We start from the raw sequence: 10,157 nt of genomic DNA, 5'->3' as shown, positions 1-10,157 counted from the left end.
GGGCAAATTTCAATTTGTATTGATTGGTATAAAATGAGCAATAAGAGTAGGACACAAAAATATTCGGCGAAATTAAAATAATGAAAATCGGTCGAAATGGTTTTCCGACGAATTGTATTTTAAATTCAATTAAATAAACATTAAATTGTCTGAAAAAAATGCATTTAGTACTGTGCATAATTGAAAATATTTTTTTGAGCACAATATTTTATCGAATTGTCATTGGAAGTGTTTTGTTTCTATATAATATATTGTTATGATTCTAACACAGATCGAAAATTAAATAAAATTTTATTTTGAAAATACCATGAGAACATTTGTACTTATAGAAAAACAATTCGGGATTATTTAGAAAGTAAGAAAGTATTGTATAAAATTTTACAAATAATGATACATGGTTCTGTAGCAGATAAGAATTCAACATTAATGTAAGATATATAATGGGTTGTATATTATTTTCTTCGAAGGTAATGCTATGAATAGATGTTATCTTTTACAAAGAGGCATTTACCTGTAGCAAAACAAAAGAAAGCTTAGTCGATATCATATCCTGTTAATTGGGAGAAAAACCAATTACAGTAAACACGCTTGATTTCTTGAAATTTAAAATTAGGAAAATTTGAAGTTTGGTAGTGGGATGAATTTGTATGAATGAATGTTGAATGGCTAGAAAGTACTAGGGGAGGAGAATAGGACAGTCGACTTGAAAATTGATCCAGGAGATTTGAATCATTGTGTTTTTAAGATCGAGAACGAGAAGTCCACTTTAAGAACAGTGTGAAATTATTATTGTGTTTTTAACAAGCCAGAACAAGAAGTCCAGTTTGAGAACAGTGTGTGAAAAAGAAGTATACGTTTTTGTGTGTGAGTTTAAGTTGGTGAGCAGAATAGTTGTAGACGAATCGAGACCCAGGTCAAGAATCTCAACTTCCTTGTGTCCGAAGAGACTCCTAAATCTGTAAGAAAAGGAAAAAAGTTATATAAAGTTTGCACTAGATAACCATTAGAGGCGGGAGACGCAATTTGCGGAAAGAGTCGCATTATTAGTATTGTGAAATAAGTCGGAGGTGTTTTTTTTTAATTTGGAGAGAAACTGAATGAGTGCTGTTTTTTGTATAACAGTTTTTGGAGGGAGGAAGCAGAGCCACACGTGTTTTGGAAAATTGGACAGTATTTCGGAAACACAATCTGGAGGCTAAGTCAGTATCCATTTGGGAGACATCGCAGAAAGAAGATAAAAAATGTCAGTCAATTTGTTTGTGAAATAAGCGTTGTATGTATACCATATAATTTATTTAAACTCATATGATAAAGCAATTGCTAAAAAAGAATTGAATTCAGAATTCAGAAAGTCAGAAAATTTGCATATAATCAAATTTGTTTGTTTTTAAGAAAGTTAATGAGAACAATTTTGCAGTAAATCAAATAAATTGGTTTTCTTTTGCTCCGAGGAATAGATGGTATAGATGGTTCTTCAGTGTATATAATTTTTATGTTGATAGTTATATATGGTATTGAAATAAATGGTGATTGTTTTAAAAGGTTATAAATTGTGTAATAATATTTATTCCCTTTGTCTATCCTAAAGAAAGCTAGCATCCAGGAAATACTAGAAGCCACGAATTGAAAGTAAAATAAATTTATTGTGTAGTAAACTGTAAATTTATTAGAATAATTAATTATTATATGTAAACAGAGGGAATATTTCAATACTTACAACTATAAGAATAAAAATTTAAATTTTTTAAACATATCTAAATAAATGACATTTTTTTTGATTTTTATTTAGGAGTTATGGTAACCGCAATATTTTAGAGTGAATTCCCATTGTACAATTTCTAGTGAATAAGTTAAAATAAACAATTATTATGATAGTATTATCCATATTATAAAGTGGAAAGATGAAATTAATAGTAGAAAATTGAGAAAGAATCAGGAACACGATAAATTGATCTATAAAATGTAATTGATGGTATGTAGTCAGTTATTGTAATACTGATATTTAGGAATGGAATAAAATTATAGGTACAGTTACTAGAGAATTACTAAGTTTGTTTTGTAAAGGTTAAGATCTATCATATTATATATTGTTTAGTATGTTGCAGTAGATATTACTTAAATGATTGGTGTCTGTCTTATAATTGATAGATTCAGGAGTTTTATTAATGTGTACCATTTCAAGGAAAAGTCGACTTTTATAATTATCAATTTGTTCCAATATTTTTACATTATTAAAGTCAAAGTTATGTCCTGTCTTCAAGTGGTGGTCCACTAACGTGTCACTCAACACAAAAGTGACTGTAATATACGAAAAAACTCTTGTGCCTTAGTTGTTTGGTAACGAAATGATGAACAATTACAATATTTTTAACTCAATTTTATTAACAATAAATAATCTATAAGCTAATTATAATATAAAATAATCTTTGTACATGATAATTCTGTAGGTACTTTGGTCAGGAAACTTTTTACATAGAGGGAACCTCGTCAATCTGAAAACAAAAAAAAAATCAATTAGTTTTACACAAAACAAATCAGTATTCAAACAGTCATATTATTATCCAATAAATCCATGCACACTTCTACAGAACAAAAATCCTTTTAAAAAAACATCTTACGCTACTGTACTATTATGCAAAACATTCCTGAATACATTTTTATGATTAAAAAACCTGTTGTAAAAAAGTACAGCGAATGTAGGGAAATAATTGCAATTTTTGTTGAATGAGCCCTAAGCTAGGATGTCTTACAGAAGCACTGAAAATGTCAGGAAGGAAACCCCAATAAAATGAAGATAAACCAAAGTAAAGCCCAAAAATCCTCTATTGGGCAGTCTGTAGCAAGTTTCCGTTTTTATATTAGGGCGTTAGTTTTACGTTAACGGCTAGCACTATTTCTTCTGCATTTTCTTCAAGCTCCACATAAAGTTCTATCATATCTCTTACGAGATCATTAATAATGCTGTCAAGATGTTAATGACAATGATGATGGTGATGATGGTAAATCAAACTTTAGAGTAGGCTGATACTCCAATAACATGCATTTTTGACTGAAAACACCTTGCAGGCGATTATATATACACACACAAAACTAAAATTTACATTAAATTATTTGAATTGTTTTTAAATCTTACCATGACATGCTTCCGCACAATCTCCTTCCGACAAAAAGTTGTTAGCGTTTCCTTCACATCCTCCAAAATTAAATAACACACATTTCTTTCCAGAAGAATCATAACGCCATCTAGGTAGTAGTGCCCTACAGCGCCCTCTAGCTTCTGGCAAATTGCACATTGCACGGGAGCTCTCTGAAAAGAAGTAAATAATCTTGTTAATATTTTATAGGTATTTTTAAAACTCAAATTATTTCAAATTCATAGAATTTTAGAATCTAATATTGCAATTTCAAAGAACCAGCAAAAAATTTACAAATTGGAAATTGACATAAAGTAATAAAGATCGTTTTGGGAATTACTTCTTCCTTCAAGTGCCTTGTGAGGTCTTGTCGAACTTTGATTTTATCTATGAGTATGAGTTGTATAGAACGACAATCAGAGAAGCGAAAGAAAAAGAAGCAAGGGAAAGATGCGAAGAAATTGAGACTCTGCAGTCAAAGTACGATAGTCACAATGTACATAAACAATTCACAGGGGCATTAAGACGAAGGCAGAAATTAAATTTAACTGATTCTGAGGGAAACATCATCTTGGACAAACAGAGTAAAATAAGAACGTGGAAAGAATATCTAGAAAAACTATTTGAAGACCAAAGAGATAACACCTTTGAGCTAGAAGAAGAGGTAAATGATGGACCAAGAATATTACAGCAGGAAGTTTACTCCGCAATAACACAGTTAAAGGATGGCAAAGCGGCAGGCCCTGATAATATACAAGCAGAACTACTCAAACTAATGGACAACGAATCAATAGAAATAATCGCAAAGATATTCAACAACATATACCACTCTGGAGAAATACAAACAGAGTGGCTAAAATCTGAATTTATTGCACTTCCAAAAAAACCAGGAGCCAAAAAATGCGAAGATTACCATACTATAAGCCTTATGAGTCATCTCCAAAAATTGTTCCTAAAGATAATTCACAAGAGAATCTACAAGCTGTGTGAAAGTCAAATTTCCTCCAACCAGTTCGGGTTCACAAATGCTGTTGGTACTAGAGAGGCTTTGTTCTCAGTACAAGTCTTATTCCAGAGATGCAGAGACGTCAACTGCGACGTATACGCATGTCTGGTTGATTACGAGAAAGCGTTTGATCGAGTACAGCACGCCAAGATGATGCAAATACTAAAAGAAACAGAAATTAACAACCAAGATCTGAAATTAATTAGAAGTCTCTACTGGAATCAGACAGCAAATCTCAGAGTTGAAAGTGAACACTGACTATGTGAAAATCATGCGCGGAGAGGCTGTATTTTGTCTCCTCTAATCTTCAATTTGTACTCTGAAAGATAATATGGACTTAATATAAACGTTAAGAAGACAAAGTATCTAGTCAAAGAAGGTCAACTTTACGTCAACCAATCCCCTGTAGAAAGAGTGACGCACTACAACTACCTCTTCACCATAATAAATGAAGAATGGACCAACAACCAGGAGATTAGAGCACGCATCAGAAAAGCTAGATCCACCTACAATAGGATCTAGCGTTTAGCTCCACAACTTCTCTCTTGATACAAAAGTAAGAAGTCTGCGATGCTACGTCTTCTCTGTCCTTTTTTATGGTGTTGAATCGTGGACCTTGAACGAAGATATGTGCAGAAAACTGGAAGCATTTGAGATGTGGCTATATCGGAGAATGCTGAGAAAGATCCCGTGGACTGACCGAGTCACAAATGAGGAGGTCCTCATAAGAATGAATAAGAACCGAGAGGTACGGACCACCATCAAATCCCGAAAGTTACAGTTCTTCGGACTTATTATGCGAAATGAATCCAGATATGCTCTCCTTCAAGCCATCCTGCAAGGAAAAATATTTGGAAATCGAGGTCCAGGAAGAAGAAGAACATCTTGGTTAAAGAACCTCAGAATCTGGTTTAATACAACATCTGTGCAGCTTTTCCGCGCTGCTGCAGATAAGATAACGATTGCCATGATGATCGCCAACATTCGTAACGGATAGGCACATCAAGAAGAAGAAAATCAACTGTATTTTATTCTTTATTTCAGCACTTTATTGTGGTCAATTAGACCTTTTTATATCATTTGTGTTATATGCATATTTTACCCATGAGATCGAAAGCATTCTTCTGTGTACCGAATACCTCAAGACGGTATATTGTTTTTGCTTTAATGTCCACGTTTCAATACCATATAATACTACTGAACACACTGGTATTCCGTCATTCGTTGTCTAGTTTCAAGTTAAGATTATCATCCCATAAGAATGGTCTCATTTTGTTGAATGTTGCACTCGCTTTTTGAATTCTACGTTTAATCTCAGAACTCGGTCTAGGTATTGCGTAATAATGATTAGAATATAATAGAACATAAATATGCTGACAAAGCTTACAAAAAGTAAAAAAAAAAATAATAGTAACAATTAAAATTTACTAAAATTACATAGATCGTCAATATCACAGAATCACAAAATAAAAGATAATAAAATATACAATCTATTGCAAAATTTAACCAAAATGCAAATTGCATAATAAAATCTTACGAATAAGTTTAAGTTGCGGCATGTGATACCCAAATATATATATATATATATATATATATATATATATATATATATATATATATATATATATATATATATATATATATATATATATATATATATATATATATAAGTACTTTGGTTGCTTGTACCTAAACGTACTGTAATTTCTTAGTTATTCGTTAAGAAACTCTTCCACCGAATAATATGGTCTTTCAGATAGATAGGGTTTTGTCAATTTACGGAACTTAAGGAAAGAAGACTTAAGTTGCAAAGGGAGATAGTTGTATAATTTTTTTGCCAAATATAATATAGATTTCTTTACTAACGCAGTGGAAGGGATAGATAAGTACACATCAAAGGTTGAATTTTTGGTGGAGTAGTCATGATTAGGTCTTGCTGGAAAAACATGTAGGCGTTTACGAATTAAGCAATCAGCTTGAGCAGCTGTACTAGAACCCCAAAAAGAAAGGCCATATCGAAGATGATTCTCGAATAAAGAAAAATGTTATTTTGGAAGATGCTAAATTGATTTTCTTCGAAACAAATCTTATTGCATAGCAGGTTGAGGCTAGTTTCGTACTTAACAAATCGATTTGAAGGGACCATTTAATGTTGCTGTCTATAAAAATACCAAGAAATTTTACAGAATCAACGATACTCATCTGGCTGTTATTAAGAAGCAAGGGTTGAAGAGGTCATTTATAGGATAATGCTAATGTGTTATCCACGTTAAAAGAAAGTAAATTAGAGCCGGTCCAGGTTTTTATTTTAAGTAGATCAGAAGTTATAATTGCATGAAGAGTTGCAATATTATATTTCCTCCAGGTAATAATGGCATTATCAGCAAAAAGAATAATTTTTCCATCGATTTTTAAGTAAGTCATGTCATTTATGGATATAAGGAAAAGTAGACTTGAAGACCTATTTTATTATCTTTAGTAAAAATAAAACCAATATCAAAGACACTCTTACTCTAAGGAGTATTACCATAAAACAAGTAGATTAAACTGACTTTTTGGGATCACGATTTGACAGTAACTTGAAGTGGACCGATAATATTAACAAAATGGCTATATCCTGGTCAGTCTTGTACACAAACTTATATTATACTCTTTCCACACCAGCTAGCTAGTAACCTTTCTTGGTTGATGCGGCCTTTTGTGAATAAAGAAAATACAAAGGGATACAAAATCTTAAACGGTTTTCTACATCTCGAAAAGGACGATCAAAATACCTCATAGAAGAAATAATTCTCAACAAACTTTGTCAATTGCAGCGATATTTATATGATTAACCTTTGCAACGATACTATGTTACTGAGGATTTTAAAGTTACTTCTTAAGAAATAAATTACATAAGGTCTTAATATTAATCACATCGAAACAAAATTTTGAAAAAAAAACACAATCAATTAATTCTAAAATATCAATCCCTATATTAAATAGGTATCTTTTGAGCAAGAAAGGAAAAGTAAATAATAAAACATAAAACAATATTTTTAAATTCGCTTTAAACAATAAATTTATAAAAAAACTTACCCAGAGAAGGTCTGCAGGAAACAATATTAAAAACAACAACTGACACCAACAAAAAAACAAAATATTTAAAATACATTTTGCAAGTCGTTTTGTTATATCACTTTTACCGCTTCGGTTTACAATTTAACGACAAATTCGTCTTCTTCCTATATATACAAATGTAATTTACATGTAAACACAGTTTCCCACTACCTCAAAGATAACTTCTATTCAGTGGAGGTGCACACCAAAGTAGAACTTACGTTATTAAGGTAAAAGGTGTTTTTCACCGCAGTTGAAACGAACAGGGCGGTATATTCTAGAAGATATTGGTTTAGCACTACAGAGACTGACTAGATTATCATGGAAATTAAATGAAATGTATTGGAATTGGAGAAAGACGACTGAAATCACAGAATTAACTATTAATTAAAAAAAAACATATGTATAGTTAAACATCATTTTTGATATAAAAGAGAAAGTCAGACAGAGAACTACCTTATCAGTAGCAGTCCATTCTTTCACAGTAAAATATTGTAAAGCCTCAGAATTTTAAAGAACTTCAAGAAATTTTGCTTCCTCTTGAAAAGTTATATGATTAAAATGTGAGCTTTTTGTTTTTAAAGGGTGAAAACTGCCCTTTTTTACTAAAAATTAAAAACTGCAGATATATGCATTATTTCAATGGTATTTATATTTAATAATGTTATATAAAGATTTTTTTATCATATGGGAACGCCTAATAATATATAATTATACGTCAACCCTTAAAAACTACCTTTTAATACAAAATTTGCAAAGAATACTATAATAACGCATATTATAGTGAATTAAAATCGTTTTAATATTCATTGTTTTACTTCAGATGCTTCAAACTTTTAAATGGTCTATTTATGGTAGATTAAATTGATTTAATCTTTTTATATAACCCTTAAAAACCACCCTTTATAGAGTAATGTATAATGGTTGTTGATTATAATTTTAAATTAAACAATATTGTGACTGCTGTCCTGTAACCAATTCGTGATTCCTGTATTCAACATCGTGAAGTGTCGTAAGCTGCAGTACTTGGGACATATAATGAGAAATCAAGGCAGATACGAGCTACTTCAATGCATTTTGCAAGGTAAAATTGAAGGAAAACCGGCCCCAGAACGAAGAAGAATATCCTGGCTTGCTAACCTCAGAGCATGGTATAAAAAACCCTCAACACAGCTATTTCGTATAGCAACCAACAAAGTCATCATAGCCAGAATGATCGCCAACGTTCGAAACGGACAGGCACCCTAGGAAGAAGAGGTGACTGCTGCTGTTCTCCTCATTATTCCGCTAAAAATCACCCTTTCTTACAAAATATTGTAGAAAAAAACTTTTAACTAATAGATAACATTTAGAATATGTATATTTTGTGTATTGAAAAAACTATAAAATGTCTATAATGCTAAAATATAAAAGATGTTGTAACCTTATAAACGTCACATGTTTGTCATTTATCTTTAATTAATTATTTTATTACAATTTCTTTCTATTTTATTCATTTATTAACTTGATTATTTTTTATTTTACTATTTTTATTCTAAAAATAGTTGGCGCTCAACTCTTCATTCAACTCTTCATTGACTAAATATTTTTTCATAACCTAAATTCCAATTTTAATTTTCACTTAATATTCTAATTCCTATATTCAGCCCCCAATACGTTCTATAAGATAGAACATATATAAATTTATATGCCACACTTCAGTCGAAAAAGTATATCTGTCAATTGGCAAATCTTCTGTCATGTCATGTTCTGTTTTAATGTCTTTTGCTTATTTACGCAGGATTTTCAGTTGAAAATTCATTTAAATCTTTAAATCTTTTCTGGGGTAAGTACATTTCTAGTTGATCAATTTTTTTCTATCTGTCTTTTTATAATTTCGCAAGTGTTTCTTTTAACCTTATAATTTGTCCCATATGCAGTTAGTATCTTTAACATAATTTAACTAATTCATTTAATAATAATTATTTTCAATCTTCATATGACAAGTAAATATTTGAAAACATATGCAGTCGCTAACTCAAGATTTATTATTTTAGTTTTTTGGTCATAATACATTTTTCCTGTTCACCCTTGTTGGAAGGAACTTTCTAAAAACCTGATGTTGCACCATACAAAGGGATGACAACTGCAGCAGATATGCAGAATTCATTAGTTGCTTAGAAATACAACGGGCTCAATCCAGACATCTCCACTAACCTGAAAGCTACTCATTTAGCTACAATTCATCCAACTAATATCAGAAGCCATCAGCAAATTGTCATATCAACCACATAAAGCCATAAGTATCAATTTCAGGATTCAGGCTTTAGTCAGGATTTGCTTGTTTTTTTTTATTTATTATTAAAATTTTAATTTTATGTATTTTTTATGTGCAATAAATATGATTAAAATGAAAAAGACAGAAAAGATTCGATTTCACGTTCAAAGCGTCTATGTATCTATTGATACGTATTTCGACTTAATAAGTCTCATCAGAATAGTTATTCATAGCCGTTCTTAACGTGAAAAATAATCTTCTCTGTCTTATAAGGAAGCAACAATAACATGGCTTCGTTATGGACGCAATAGCGACATCTGATAGAAAAATCGGTAAGATAGTTTCGAAACAAATTCAGATTTCTGCTTTAATCTGGAGCCTTCTAAAAAGCCTTTATCATCGTCTGGCCATGCCTTGCAATTTTTAGAAGGCTCCAGATTAAAGCAGAAATCTGAATTTGTTTCGAAACTATCTTACCGATTTAAATATGATTAGTTAATATCTTGGTTTATTTGCCCCAGCCTAACTCATTTTTCAGATTTACTTCTAAGATAAGATCTTCTCACACTTGAGAGACTGAGCTAGACCAGGCCTAACAATTGGCTCTCACAGAAAGTTGTGAGTTTTATTATTCTACTTTGGCTCCCAACTTTTGGCGGTA

At 31.2% G+C, this 10,157-nt stretch overlaps 1 protein-coding gene across 1 annotated transcript; it reads right to left on the bottom strand.

Annotated features, from left to right (window-relative positions):
* Positions 1 to 2,362: 2,362 nt before the first annotated feature.
* Positions 2,363 to 7,471, bottom strand: LOC140444746 (kappaPI-actitoxin-Avd3c-like). The gene is made up of 3 exons (XM_072536508.1): positions 7,219 to 7,471; positions 3,134 to 3,307; positions 2,363 to 2,492 (listed from the first exon to the last, which is right to left on the bottom strand). The coding sequence occupies exons 1-3, from the start codon at positions 7,292 to 7,294 to the stop codon at positions 2,488 to 2,490; spliced, it is 255 nt and encodes an 84-aa protein (XP_072392609.1). The 5' UTR covers positions 7,295 to 7,471; the 3' UTR covers positions 2,363 to 2,487.
* Positions 7,472 to 10,157: the final 2,686 nt, after the last annotated feature.

The sequence above is a fragment of the Diabrotica undecimpunctata genome, chromosome 6 (genome assembly GCF_040954645.1).
Source record: "Diabrotica undecimpunctata isolate CICGRU chromosome 6, icDiaUnde3, whole genome shotgun sequence".
In the NCBI taxonomy this organism is placed as follows: domain Eukaryota; kingdom Metazoa; phylum Arthropoda; class Insecta; order Coleoptera; family Chrysomelidae; genus Diabrotica; species Diabrotica undecimpunctata.
Note: the sequence above shows the minus strand (reverse complement) of the source record. Positions and strands in the feature narration are given on the sequence as shown.